The 15,615-nt window shown below is 41.5% G+C and overlaps 1 protein-coding gene across 4 annotated transcripts in view; it reads right to left on the bottom strand.

Moving 5' to 3' along the window:
- The window catches only part of P4HA1 (prolyl 4-hydroxylase subunit alpha 1), a 58,566-nt gene that overhangs the window by 12,053 nt on the left and 30,898 nt on the right, over nucleotides 1–15,615 (bottom strand). For 2 of the 4 annotated variants that reach the window (XM_053311393.1, XM_053311389.1), the window contains exons 10-12: nucleotides 7,807–7,906; nucleotides 4,610–4,663; nucleotides 1,813–1,878 (exon numbers count right to left, since the gene is read on the bottom strand). In XM_053311393.1, the coding sequence (XP_053167368.1) occupies nucleotides 1,813–1,878; nucleotides 4,610–4,663; nucleotides 7,807–7,906 (220 nt within the window). Of the gene's footprint in view, nucleotides 1–1,812; nucleotides 1,879–4,497; nucleotides 4,552–4,609; nucleotides 4,664–7,806; nucleotides 7,907–15,615 lie in introns of all 4 variants that reach the window. The other 2 variants (XM_053311391.1, XM_053311392.1) reach the window with 1 other exon arrangement.

Below are 15,615 nucleotides of genomic sequence, written 5' to 3' on the forward strand. Positions count from 1 at the left end.
GTAGTCATAAGCCTCCACCATATAATTATCTCTAGCATTGTCCTCATGAGGCTGGTTATCAAGATGGTAAGGCCTTCTGGGAGACCTAGTGGGCATGTGAGGTGTTGGCTGTGGTGGCTCATGGCTCAGTTCGCAGAAGAGGTCCAGGTGGTTGCTTGGGCCTGGGGTAGAGACTGGGATCAGGTCTAGTGGACAATTCCAGTCCTGGAAGAGGCCCTGGGACTGGGTCTTGTTAAGCAGCCCAGGCTGAAGATGGAAACCACTGGCAAAGGTAGATTTTTGTCAGGTGAACTGGGCTCATTTAGCAGATCAACCACTTCATCTTCCATCAGGACGGTGGAGCAACACAAGCTGTCATAGGTTGTGGTTGAGTGTGGGTTTTTTTAGAATCTTAGGCAATGATTTTAGTGACAAAACCGTGAGTTGTGTTTCGATTTCAGCAACTGCTGGGGAGGCAGGAGCTGCTGCTTCTTCTTTGTAAGCAAGTCAGACGGCAGGGGGTGCTCGTGCTTTAATGCAAGACCCATGGAAGTCGACTAAGTGGTCTGGAGAGTTTCCTTGGGAGCAGGTTCGCTGCTGTCTGAGACCAAAGCAATTTTCGCAGTTGTCAGGTCGCCTAATGGGACCAATGCATATACCAAGGTGTCTGTAGAATCCTTCAGTGCCATACCAAGCTCAGCAACCTCTGAATGGGAAGGGTCTGTTTCAGGAGCTGTCAGAACCAACGAGGGCATACCCATAGCAGATGGAGGGGCCAGGGCTTCCCTGCAGAGAGAGTGCAAACCTTGAGCTCGGTTCTTCCTTGCCAATTTTGTAAATTTTGGCAGTGGGTGCATGAATCCACCCTATGGGTTTCGGACACACAAACTAGGCATTGAGAATAGCTATCTGATACTGGGCTCTTAGCATGTAAACTATACACCTTTTAAAAACAATTTTGCTCGACATAAAAGGGTGGCAAAGAAAAAGTTCAAAAACAGGAAAAAAGTAAAATGGATAATGCATCCTCCTAGAACAAAAGAACATGGGGAAATGGGTGGGGAAGGGTCATGGATTTAAAAAAAAATATCCAAATCCAAATTGAAAAATAGAGGAACTTCAGAAATTAAAAAGTCAAAGAAAATGAGGAGTGAAACAATAAGATAGCAGGGGTTTGGTGGGTTTTTTTTAGTAGTGAGACCTCTAAGTGTTGACAACAGTGGACAATGAAGAACTGAGGGAAGCCCGGCGCTGTGATACTATGTGGGGAGGGATTCCCACCAAAACGCTAGCAGGGATAGCGAACTTTAGAAGGTTCCCAACAGAACTTCCACACAGGCCCGAAAGCCCATCAGTGTGAACAACAGAGATCACAATGAAGAACTGGCTTAACGTGGAAAGATCTATGTATTTTTCAAGAATCCAACTCTGTAAGAGTAAAAAATATTGACATATACACAGACCTTTTCATACTGTTGGCACCACAGTGCTTCAGAGTTTTGTTTTTGAAGATAAATTGATAAGTGATAAGAGAGTGAACGTTTGGGATAACTATATCCCATGATCTATTATGATCCCTATGTTGAGTATCTTTCCATTCAAAGATAGATAATAAATGAAATATGCATCCCTTCCTAGATAGCTTTATAACAAATATGACTAAAGGCTCTGAAGCTTTTAAACTAACTGTATTGCCATGTGACAGTCAAACATCTATACATTATTACTATAGATGGAGTTTCATTTCATATAAGATGCTCACAGACTCAAGATTTCAGATGTTTAACCCCTTTTGCAACACTATTAGTTCTGGCATCAAACTGTCTTACTTACATAAAATAGCCACGTAGCAATTCTGTTGCCTGTACCCAGCTCTTTAAAGGCATCGGGCTCATCTTTCTGTGTACACGAATGCAAAAAAGAAGGAATGACTGTATAAGGGAAACATCAGTGGCACATCACCTTAGTGGTACGACAGACACATTTACAAACAAAACTATGAAAGGACGGGGGAGATTAGTAGAAATCAGAAACAACTATTTTATCATTGAAATTAAGAAGTATCCATTCAAATGATCAGACATTTCAGTGTTTGAGTATGTAGAATTAACATACAAATTTCTTAAGACACAAAGCATGCTTTTGTCATCTTGGGGTCTGTTGAGACATTGCTTAATGGAAATAAATCTCACCCAACTATTAGGTTAATTTGAATGGGGCTGTGTCTGAAACTCCTCTTTCCTCTGTGTGTGTGTGTGTGTGTGTGTGTGTGTGTGAGAAAAATGTGAAACAGTCTATAACAGATGTTATTTTATACCTCTGGTGAAGATTAAGAAGTATGTGCAAATCTGAGATTTCTCCCAAGTAATATTTAAATAGGCCTCTAGACTAACAATATGTGAAAGAGGAAAGTATACCTTTGAGAACTAGGCAATGAGGCTATTCACACACACATGCACAACCGGGCTAAGGAAGCCCAGCCTGGTTTTGCACACATGTGTGTACCGCCAGGATTGGACCAATCTTGGCGGCAAACCCACTTGTAGAGCCTCCTCCAAAACAAGGTTAGGAGAGCAAGCACTCCCCTAACCTCGTTTTTTGGATTGTCCGTCAGCAGTTGCTGCTTGCAGCCGCGGCTGACAAACTGTGGTGCCCTCGGGGATGCGGGATCCCTATAAGACACCATGCACTCACGTGGTGCATTATTGGAGCTTTGGGGGCTGGGGCGACGCATCCTGGTACCCCAATGCTCGGAGCTGCCAGCAGCAGCTGATGCGCATCTGGGCAGGCTATCCACCCGTCCAAGGACAGCTAACCGCTCATGCGTGGGGAGGTAAGCTCTTTAGGGCTCCCTCCCTGCAAACCCTGTAGCCCATTTATTTTAAGCAGTTTATACAACTTCCCTTTCCCCATCCAAAATTTTTGGGCCAGATCAGAAGTTACTATTCTACTCAATAAAAGTTGTACCTATTAGTTTACTATTATATACAATTTGATGTTGCCTGGACTGTTAGTTATGAAAATACTTTTCTAGTCTACAACATACATTTCTACACAATTTCAATTATTTTTAATTAAATTTGTAACCCAACACTTGAATAAATAGAATGAACTAAAAGGAATACAACTGGAATCTGCAAAAGTTACTTTTGAAGCCCAGTCTGATCTTGTTATCACTGTTCTAATATTCACTGCCTGACACGTCAGTGACATTGTTAAGATAACAACAGTGGCTGACATCCAGACTAATGAAGTGTGCATGCTTTGAGGAACTGTGGGGATGTACCAGAAGCCCTTGAACAACTCCCCTTGTTCCTCTGTCTGCACACTGTTGGGCCAGAGTTCAGTGCTGCCTGCATTCTGAAAGTGCTCCATAAGATCAGGAATATATCATTTTCTTGGGCAGAGCAAGCTCCCAGTGCACAAAGGTTCCCTTGTGCTGAAACACCCTATGATACACAGCAGACTGGACGGCTGGTCTAAAAATCACTTAAAAGAAACCCAGGCAACAAAGAGTGTACTCTGACCACCAACTGCAACTAAGACAACCTAAAGTTTAAAATATCCTCAACAGCTTAACTATATGGCAGGGAAGAAAATGCTTTTTAGCCCTAGAATTACAACATGCACATTTCCATACTGGTCTGCCCTAATTGTTTTCACATGTACATGCTGGCAGTGTTTCCCAGTCACGATAATATTAGATACTATTTTAACACATTCAAAACATTATTTCAAAAATCAAATTCAAGCATGCAGATTAAAATTGTTAACCATTTGTAGTATCTTGTTGTAAAGAAAAAAGGATAAAAATGTTATGTTAAACCCAGAATTTTAAATTAATGAACGGTGAGTTTGGTTCAAAGAAATATATGTTAATTGAAGGTGTTATTTCACACACAAATGCCTTGTAAACCACCATCCAAGTTCAGTTGCCTTATTCTATGTAGCCTTGCCTTGCAAGACTAAATCAAAAGAAATTCAGATAGCTTATCCAGAAATAAATGGCAAAGAGACTCACAGATACAGAAAGCACTTCAAGATCAATCAGTTCCTTCGATATGTGCAAGAACAGGGGTGTGTAACCTTTTGGAGTGTCAATTACTTGGACCCCTCTTCATAAATACCCCAAACTACCTAACGAGCTTGGATAACCAAACACACACAGCAAGTCCACTCTCTGGTTACATGTATATCATCAACACTACCACATAAAATTGTTTCACAAGTGCCTCAGATGTGTCAGCTACATATTTCTGTAACTCAGTTTGGGAGAAATGACCCTTAATTGTTTCCCCACACACAGCAGCAGCATTCTCAGTTTAATATGTTGATGGTATTTCTTCTTATTCTCTGCAGCTCCACTGTTCAAATGGTGGTTTAGAAGACTTTATCCATTCATACAGATTAGAAGACTTGACAGTCTGAATTTAACACAAACACTAAGTTAGACAGTGGTGCCACAGGCCCCAAAGCCTAGGCTTCAGAAGATTTATCTTCACTCATCTCTTTACTTGCCCGAGCAAAGTCATAGTGGGGCTCATATTGTCCTCCCACTCCATAATTTGCTACCTGGAAGAAAGAAACACAGTACATGTGAAGCACCAAGGCAGCACAGAATAAGACTTACCCTTCCAAAATCAAAATGAGGCTCGTACTGGCCTCCTACGCCGTAGTTGGCAACCTACAGTAGAAGAAGCACAAATATCCAATAAACCACCCAGGATGAGAAAGTAAGTATTCGCTGAATATCTGTAATGAAGTTCTGCTGATAGTGACATTGCTTAAACCTTCAGTATATCCCTCCTTAGAGCAGCACATCGTCAGTTTCTATGTCTGAACCAAACTTAGCACAAAACCCTTAAGAGCACCACTGATTTGAAGCCATGCAAGTTAGGCACAAAATTAAGCAACTTTATGAACCTTCAATTTCAATTGTCCTTTTAGGAATCCTTCTACAATATTCAAAAACCTAATGTGATAAACTTACTCCAGTTTTTTTGTAAACCTTATATTTCACCTTTATTTGCTCAATGCCACACTCATCAAGGAGAAACTCTAAATTGGGATTGCTCTTATTTTCAACTACATGTTCAAATATAGCTACACACAAACATATATAACTGAACACCATTTTTAAAAAAACTGCTTAGGGGAGGCTAAATTTAGATAAATACTGTCTCTGTCTGTGTGTGTGTGTGTGTGTGTGTGTGTGTGTGTGTGTGTGTGTGTGTGTATACACAGATACACACACCCCGATGCACATTTTACCTCTTCTCTGACCATATTTCTCTTCCAAATTCCCCCTACAAGCAATACCCTCCACTAGGAACCTAGAGGAGGGTTCCTCCATTTGGAACCCTCCACTAGGTTCCAAATGGCAGGCAAGAACATAAGAATGGCCCTGCTGGATCAGGCTCAAGGCCCATCTAGTCCAGCATCCTGTTTCACAAAGTGGTCCAACAGATGGCTCCAAGAAGCGCTCAGGCAGGGGGTGAGGGCTTTCCCCCTCTCCTGCCATTGCTCCACTGCAACCAGTATTTAGTGGCATCCTGCCTCTAAGGTTAAGCACTCACACCCTGCTTCTCTGCTCTAAATACCCCTCTCCAAAAGTGGCTTTTCTTCTTAAAAATCAGTGTTAGGGGCCTAGCAGGATCCCCTGGTAACTGAGCAAAGAGTCACCTTTTAAAAGCTGTGATTATCTTTATTTAGCAGGAGAAGAGCAACTGGCTCGATCCAAACTCCAGCAAGGCATCCCACCAGTGGCTGTTGTTGGTGTCTATCTTATGTTTCTTTTTAGATTGTGAGCCCTTTGGGAACAGGGATACATCTTATTTATTTATTTCTCTATTCTAAACCACTTTGGAAACTTTTGTTGAAAAGCAGTATATGAATAACAGTCTGGAGGCTGTTAGGGTCTGGATGGGCCAAAACAAGCTCATCTCACCAAAACAGAGTTGCTTTTGCTTACTTCTTGACCTGGCCAATTGCCAAATTTGCGTCTTTCTCTGGACGAGGTTGTGCTGCCCCTGAAGGAGATGGTCTGTGACTTGGACCTGAAGGAGGGGGTCCTCTTGGATTCATGCCTCCTGCTCAAGCAGCAGGTGGAGGCCGTGGCCAGAGGTGGCTTTGCCCAGCTTTGGCTGGTCCGCCAGTTGCAGCCCTATCTCAACCGGCAGACACTGGCAACAGTAACTCATGCCCTCATCGTCTCTCATTTGTACTACTGTAATGCGCTCTATTTGAGGTTGCTTTTGAAGATGACCCAGAAGCTTCAGTTGGTCCAGAATGCAGCGGCCTGCCTACTTATGGGGGCTAGGAGATATCATCATGTGACACCTGTCTTGCGGTCACTGCACTGGCTACCTATTTGCTTCTGGGTCCAATTCAAAGTGCTGGTTCTCACCTTAAAAACCTTTCAGGGCTAAGCACCTGCATACCTTCAGGACCGCCTCTCCTGGCCAGTCCTGTCCCGTCCTGTCCTGTGAGATCTTCTAAGGTTGCCCTTCTTTTGGTCCCTGGTTTCTTTCCCTGGGCTTTCTCTGTTGCTGCCCCACAACCCTGGAACTCTCCCCCCACCCCCGATTCGGTCTGCCTCCTCCCTTTCAGCTTTTAAATCTTTACTGAAGACATTTCTTTTCTGCCAGGTACTTGCCCTTTAATTTAAGTGTTGTTGTTTTTAAATCTCGGATGCTGTTCTTGCCGTGAACACCGCCCTGAGTCTGTGGATTGGGTGGTATATTAAACCTTCTAATTAATTAATTAATTAATTGTTGTAGAAGTAGTTACATATTTGCTATCAGTGGGTAGTTAGCCTGATTTACTCCATTCTTCTAAAAAATGTAGCATCTAAAATATCGTTATGACTAGGTGACAAAAATTAAAAAATTAATTGAATTGGTACACTCGTAGTTTTGTCCTTTCTTAAAAGTGACAAATAGCAGCTGAAGTCCTGGCTAATGCTGAGCTGATGTGCCAGTTTTCTATTACACAACAGAAGATTTTTGATTAACCTTTCTTCCCTCTGCAGTCACCTGTACCAAAATTATGCTCCTGACAATTGCACAGCTGATTGCAGAGAGAAAATAAGATAGCTGAAAATCTCCCCCAGCATTGCATGACAGAAAATGCTGGTATATTGGCGCAGTGTTAGTATATCAACCATTACATCTAAACATATAATGGAATCTTGTTGCAGGAGCATTGGGAGGGGTATTTGGAGAGAGAAATTGGTTAAGTCCACCCGCATGTCTGTGCACACACACAAACAAGATTAGGGCTATTTTATTTTATTTCTTAAATGTGTATACCACCCGGGGAAGTTTACAATCAAAAGAAAAACAAACATTACATTAAAACAATAATACCACATATAAAACAATAAAAACCAGTAAAGCCCTTAAAACCAAGAAAGAGCCAGCAGGAACCAATATAAGCACAGAATTATAAGTCAAATGCAGAACAGAATAAAGTGGCTGTGGCCTGCCACCTGAATGAATATGAAGAGGTTGCTAGGCAGGCCTCCCTAAGGAGGGCATCCTCAGATGGGGGAAACCACTACTGAAAAGGCTCTTTGACCGGTAACCAGCTGTTACCCCACTGTAGGTGATGGCACCCAGAGAAGAGCCTCTGCAGATGACTTTAGAAAATGGGCAGGAACATATTGGAGAAGACACTCCTGCAGCTAAAAATCTACAGACAAATTATGTCAATAACAAGACTCACTGCACTGAGAAAAATTTCATGCTGGGGATTTTATCCACTGGGTGTTTGTTATTTGAACAGGCATGGCTGGTCTTTTGCTTATATGTGTGTTTATTAGCTCACCTGAAGCTCTTCTGCTGTGGAGACATCCAGTCCTGTTAGATCTTGTATTCTTGTATTAATACGTGACACTACAGGATTTTCATAGCCAGAGAGCCAGGCACTAAATATGAAATGAAATATTATTCATGAACAGTGTGATCCAAGAAGTACATTTCAAGACAGTAAGGAACTACTACTAAACTCTTAAAACACACACACACACACACACACACACACACACACACACACACACACACACACACACACGCCACAACAATCAAATACTTAACCTAAATGTGGTAATTGGCAGTTTTATCACTGAATTCAATTATCATCCTGTTCAGTTTATATATATCTTGCAGAAATACTACTACTATGAATATTTATATACCACTCTTCAAAGTTCTCTAAAACGTTTACATAGAAAAATAAATAATAGATAAATAAGATGGTTCCCTGTCCCCAACGGGCTCATAATCTAAAAAGAAACATAAGGTAGAAACCAGCATCAACCTCTGGAGGGACACTGTGCTCGGGTAGGATAGGGCTAGTTGCTCTCCCCCTGCAAAATATAAAAGAACCCCGACTTTGAAAGTCTCTCGGCTCAATTAGTAGATGAATTCTTCAAAGCAATCTCTTTTGCCTGGTACACACACATAATCACATGGAGTAAAAACTTGTGATCCAAAAGTACACATGTGCACAACAACTCATGGCAACCCTTTTAGGCTGCCACACTTCCAAGAATTGCTCCAACATTATTGCTGCAATGCTGTTATCTCCTCCACATGATTTCAGGCACAAGCTGGAGGTCAGGTGACATGTGAGTGACATGATCAGTATGATCACACTGAGAATATTTGTTGCATGTATGAACCAGCCATGAATGCTGTGGCTGTAGGCTAGCGTGCCATTTTCATAATGATGTCTTAATGGAAATAAACTTGATTTGTCCAGGTTTTCTCTTCATTGTCATCCCTCAAGTTAAAGCAGTTAGCCTTGCCAGTTACAAAGCACTATTTTGCTTTTATATCATGGTGTGTACCTAAATTCTAGATACATGCGCTCAGCTATTCATGTATGTGAAAATTAAAAATTCTCCATTCTAGGATAAGTTATTTGATTATCTCTCCTGCATATCCTACCACATTTGAAGTTCAGCTGGCAATGATGCTCAGGCAGGCCTTCTCTGCGAGGTCCCTGCCTTTTGGCATTCTCTCCCTTCCCCCAGAATTCCAGCTACTCCCCTCCCTACCTGCCTTTAAGCAGCAATTGAAGACATTTCTCCTCCAGCAGGCCTTCCCTGTTGTTTCATACTTATTCTGTGGCCTGCTACCTTAACGCCTGATTCTTCGGTATTTTAAACAAATGGCTTTAATGCTGCTCTTTTACTGGTTTTATTGTGCTTTTTTTTTTCTATTGTGAGCTGTCTCGATCGAGTTCTTTCAAAACTAGGTAGGATATATATCCTTAAAATTAAACACACACACACTTAGAATTCTTATCCCTGTACTAGAGCTGGCAGGAACAACTGCCCTGGAAGAGCCTCTCTAACAAACAGTTGCATAACTACACACACAAACACACACACACACACACACACACACACACTATCTCAAACAAGTCAACTCTATCCTGCATTGTATGTATTTCAATAAGATGTTCATAGATTTCCACCCCCCTTACAAGCAAACTAAAGGTTTGACAGCCCTTTTTTGCTCCCTTGGGTACAGTGACTTGGGTGTGGGCTCTCCATATAGAGCGCAGTGCCAGTAATCTTGAAAGCATTTTACTGAGCAGTATTAGGAGGGATATTTGTAAGTAACTGTTAGGATTGTGACCATTTTTACATTCACTCACCAGCCTGGATTTCCTAGGGACTGGGATGACAGTGTGGAATTTTTAAACCAGAGAAGTATATGGGCTACTCCCTAGTTCTAAAATGGTGTCCAGAATACGTATTCATTTAAAAAGAAAAATGATGAAATCATAGCTATTCATACCTGAAACTGGAGAACCTATAAGAAGTCTGACTTGCTTTCTGACTCATGTCTTAATCTTTTCTTATGCTGACAAGGTTTTCTAAGTGTTCACTTCACTTCTACCTCTTTCCACTCCAGCCTGCATTTTCTGTTCTAGTAGCTGCTCCCTATACACACACTCTCTCTATGTGCACACTTTCCATTTCATGGTTCCCTTTCTCTTCTTGGATTACCATATTTTTCCTGACAAACAGAAATTCAATCAGAAGCCGTTATTTCCAGCACAAGAAAGCTGCACCCGTGCAGCTTTAAACATGCCATGCAATGTTTAAAGGTAAAGAAGTCCTGTGAGAAAGGTAGTGGCAACCCCTAGCTGAAAACGTCTGTACTGCCCAGTGGAAAGCTACGATTGGACAGTTATACAAACACACACACACACACACACCACAACAGTTCTATCTACTGGTTCCAGAGGATAAAACCATACCTTCCCAACTACTTTGAAAGTCCTACTCTCAAGAGCACCATAATGAACTTTTAATCAAAAGCAGTAACATATGACAGGTTACAGAAAGAGCATGGAGAAACTAAAATTGAACATTTAACTAAAGTTAGGATGTTAATAAACAGGAAAGGTAAGGGACCAAAAAACCCTCTTAGATAGAGTGCAATTGTTAGTTTAAAAAAATAAGATGGAAAATAAATTTCTTCTGATGAAAAGATCAGCAGAAAAACATTTTTAGTCACATGAGGTACTATCCATGGCAACAGGAAAATTAAGATTTTAGCAAACAAAGTTAGTTTCATAATGATTAACGAGCCATATCCAGGTGAAACTCGGAAAATTAGAATATCGTGCAAAAGTCCATTAATTTCAGTAATGCAAATTAAAAGGTGAAACTGATATATGAGACAGACGCATTACATGCAAAGCGAGATAAGTCAAGCCTTAATTTGTTATCATTGTGATGATCATGGCGTACAGCTCATGAAAACCCAAAATCCACAATCCCAGAAAATTAGAATATTACATGGAACCAAGAAGACAAGGATTGTAGAATAGAACAATATCGGACCTCTGAAAAGTATAAGCATGCATATGTATTCAGTACTTGGTTTGGGCCCCTTTTGCAGCAATTACTGCCTCAATGCGGCGTGGCATGGATGCTATCAGCCTGTGGCACTGATGAGGTGTTATGGAAGACCAGGATGCTTCATTAGCGGCCTTCAGCTCTTCTGCATTGCTTGGTCTCATGTCTCTCATCCTTCTCTTGGCAATGCCCCATAGATTCTCTATGGGGTCAGGTCAGGCAGGTTTGATGGCCAATCAGTACACTGTATACTTTTCAGAGGTCCGATATTGTTCTATTCTACAATCCTTGTCTTCTTGGTTCCATGTAATATTCTAATTTTCTGGGATTGTGGATTTGGGGTTTTCATGAGCTGTACGCCATGATCATCACAATTATAACAAATTAAGGCTTGACTTATCTCGCTTTGCATGTAATGCGTCTGTCTCATATATCAGTTTCACCTTTTAATTTGCATTACTGAAATTAATGGACTTTTGCACGATATTCTAATTTTCCGAGTTTCACCTGTATACTACACACTTAATATGGAAGTAACTGTATACTGTGATTAGGCCACTAGAATAATCATGATGCTCACTGATTAACAAATAATTTTCATTTGTTTATTTTTAACATTGACATGTTTGTTCTCTATAATATTATTATAGACATATCTATTATATGAAGAAATAAAACAGATTATTCCTTCACTGAATGTTTTACCCCTTAGCCATACTGCTGAGATCCATGAAATATTATTTGTTCACCTAATGCTTTTAGCCCTGACAAAATCAGATTCCGGTTTTCACTATGGGACAGATCAATGGGATAGTTCACTATATCTTGTTAAAGCAGTTGACATATGCAGGAATCATACAAAGAGGCAAATAACCCCCTTTCCCTCCCCTAAAATGAAAATTGTCTTATAAAATACTATATAAGTGTACCGGTTGTCAAAACTGTGCTATCAAGGTGCTAGTTGTTACATGTAAAGTCCCAAATGGCTTGGTCCAACATGTCTTGAACACTTTCTCCCATATGAACTTTTTCCTCCCTACTGAGATCTTCTTGGATGAAACCCTGCTTTAGAGACCTCCTACTGTGGGAGATTACATCTTCAAATAAATTGAGCTGGTATTTCTCTGCTGCTATGGAACTTCCCCTGACAGGAAGGTCATACGTAGTTATTTTAATTTTTTTAATTTTGGGGGGTAAACTGCCTTTTCTTGAATTAGATCTCAATCTTTCCCCTTTTCTATAAACTTATTTGTAAAATATATCTGACTTGGAATTTAATTCATTTGATACCTTGTTTTTCTTCAAGTCAGTCAACGTACTTCTATCAATCTTGTACTTGGCCAGAGGGTGGGGGGCAGTGTAATTCTGTAGGAGAAATTGCAGAACTACTCATTTTCTTTCCCAGGAAGACCATGAAGCTATCCTCATGATGGGGGAAAACCAGACTAAATGAGCCCAGCTAATTTTTCCCCCATTGTGAGAACCACCAGGCTCGCGGGCAAGCTTTTTGCTTCTCTGGCAGCTAGCCTGCCAAAGTAGCTCTCCCCTTAAATGAGGTTAGTGGAGTGAGTGTTCCGCTAACCTCATTTTGGCAATCGTGAGTCACCACGGCGTGGCTCCATGCTGTGACGACTCACGAGGAGACCCCCTCCAGGCGGCTAAAACAAGCCCTCCGGCGGTCTTGGGGGTCTCCCCAGGATGCCCCATGTACTCACACGGGGCATCCTGGGACTTCCGGAGGCTGGGCGGCCCCCAATCCCACAGCCCCTGCTGACTCCATGATGGAGCCAGTAGTTGTGTGGCCAGTCGATCTGGCCGCTGAGGGCTAGGAGTTTGATTGTGTGCAGGGAAAGCGGGCTAAGCCCGCTCTCCCCGCACAAGCCCTGCAGACTCTCCACACTGCTTGTGTGGAGAGCCTCCATGTGTCGACACTTATTCAGCTCAAAATCATGTGGAAGTGAATATCATCTTGCAATGGCTCTGTAAGACTTCAAAAGTCATGCTCTCTGAATGCAATGAAGTGCTGTTACTATTGCTGGCAATATCTATTGCTTGGCAATTCCAATTAATATGTATTTAAATTTAGAAGACAGTATAGCTGTCTCGCCTTTTTCTCGCCTTTTGAAATATACTAATATTCAAATAAGGTACTTTTACCTTCAAGTCACTGCGGGTATCAACATTCTACTCAAGCTTTTTAAGGCTCTATTTTTTTATTTTAAAGTGTTTCTATCACTTTACAAGTATTGTTAAAAGGAATGCATTTGTCTAATTGACACTCCCACTCATAGTCTAAAAAGGAGCTATTGAAGAGATGGGAGTTTTCTGGGAGAGGAAGCTCTGTATGTATAGTAGAGCAATTGGCAGTGCTAAAAATATACATCATTAGCAGCAGCAGTAGCTTCCTTGAAAGTTGTGCTAGACAGGCTGAATTATTCTGGCATTGCACACTGCTTAGTTCCATACGCTGCTTCCCACTGCTGGCTAAGTGCCACTTTATACAGCCTGCCACGTACTTCAACTTGAACAGTAGTCCCCTCATAAGCAGAGGCATGCTATAATATAGAAATGTGTTAGCTAGGAAAGAGTGCTTGGAATGTTTGGAAGGAGGAAGCAGGCTTCTCTTAAAAATATAAGAGGCTGTATTTTGGTTCCCAGAAAGAGTGACTTAGATTCAAGGAATCATTCCAGGATGCTTGGTGGGGACAGGATGATATTTCTTTGCCAATACTGTTGGTTTTGAAAATTTTAGGTTTGTAGTACTGCTGTGCATTTGTTTAGCACATGTAACTTGTTACAGGGCTACATTTAAAAATAACAAACCACAGATTTAAAAGCTGTTCAAATACATACAGTATCCCACAAAGCTTTGCTTTCTCATTTAGCAACTGCCACATACTGCTCTAGACAACATTAAATGTGTTTGCTTCTGAAAGTCAGTCAGATTCTGTAATTGTTAGAGGACAATGAGAGCAGAAAAGAGCAAGGCATAGGAAGGAGCTATAGGTTGCTGTGTGCAATAAGAAACTGGCAGAGATTGGTTGCTGGTGAAAGAAATATGTAGTGAGCGTAACAGTTTATACTGTGCTTTTACCTACCAGTTAAAGAACAACATTTTCTAAAGAGCTTACAAGAGGCACAAACGATACCCAACAAGTAACATACTAGATCTGACATTTTGTCAGTACTACACAAAAAACAAACTAGTCACATGGTTCCTCTTACTTAATTAGAGGTCTATTAAAGCAAGTCAAGCTATATGTCTAGCCTGCTCTACAATTGTGATTTTTAATGTAACCCCTTAAGTTCTAGGCAGCATCTCTCACTAGGGATGTGCATGACCTGGTTCATGCACTTCCAGGAGGTGGGGAGGGGGCCTCTAAGGGGCAGGGAGGGTGACTTTACCTGCCTCGCTGCTTTCCCCCCCATCGGCACTCTCCCCAAAATCATTGCTGCAGGGCTGCAGTGAACCTCCCTGCAGCTCCAGTCACTGTCATGCTGGAAGTGGTTGACGCGCGTGCATGCCGTGCACATGAATATCAGCCACTTCTGGTATGACGGTGACCAGGGCTGCAGGGAGGTACACTGCAGCCCTGTGGAAACCATTTTGGGGAGAGCGCCGGTGGGGGGAAAGTGGCGGGGCAGGTAAGGGCACCCTTCCTGCCTCTTAAAGCCCCCCCCACCTTCGAACTAGCTCCAATACCAGACTTCCAAACTGGTTCATTGCCCCAGAAAAGGAGCACTGAACCAGTTCATGCACATCCTTATCTCTCACCTTCCATCGACAAAACACTTCAAGCTTTAAAAAGGCCTTTACTATTAAAGGTAGATCTTAAGGGAAAAAATATGTTTGACCCTTGTGCCAGGGTGGTGGTTAACAGCACGTGCTGAACTGTTCTAATGCATATGTAGTGCCAGCAGGAAGCATTCATTTACTCTTAATGATTATCTTCCAGATTTTGAAACAGACATAAATGAAGTTCAAGTGCAGATCCATTTAACAGTTCAAGACCACTTTCCACACCAAGTCTGTGACACAGGTATGTTCTTGTAGGCCATTCTCATCTCAGAAATCCCACCTTATGCATGAAGACGATTTTAAACGTTTTGGGACACTCCCAATACCATACACGTAAAAATTTAGTCTTTACTGGTGTAAGATATCCAAGACAATGTATTTTTGTATATGTCTATACTATACTTTTGAGAAGAGAAATGCTGAAGAATAAATTTTCTTCTTTAAAAAACAAAACAATTTAATGGTAATGCTAGCAGTTCACTAAGACAGCCTCTAAGTGAGGCAGAATTTGGATATTTGCAATAAACAGTAGCTTATATTAAACAAGACTACTATATTCAGTACACTAACCATCTAAAATAGATTCTGATTCATTAGCACAGAATGTTCTTCCTGTTTACCATGTGCCTCCCAGGAAGTGTTTAAAATTAACACAGGTATTCTGATACAGTAGTCAAACTGGCCAGATGATACAGCATGTTTTCACACAGATTTTGTTTAAGACAGAACTCAGTAGTTTGAAAAACAGTTTGCTTGTATTAGGTTCAACTACAAACACAACAAATAATACAACAAATACAAGTAGTTTGCCTGTATTAGGATCATCCAGACATAGCAGGAGCAGCCGGTGAGGGCAGTGCCGGGGAGGCAGCAAGAGGCATCTTTAAGGAGTAACATGTAGTTGCTTACCAGCGTGTGAGTAGCACCTGCAAGCTGCTGCACTCCGCCCACAATCCCA

Source organism: Hemicordylus capensis, chromosome 3 (genome assembly GCF_027244095.1).
Source record: "Hemicordylus capensis ecotype Gifberg chromosome 3, rHemCap1.1.pri, whole genome shotgun sequence".
Classification (NCBI taxonomy): domain Eukaryota; kingdom Metazoa; phylum Chordata; class Lepidosauria; order Squamata; family Cordylidae; genus Hemicordylus; species Hemicordylus capensis.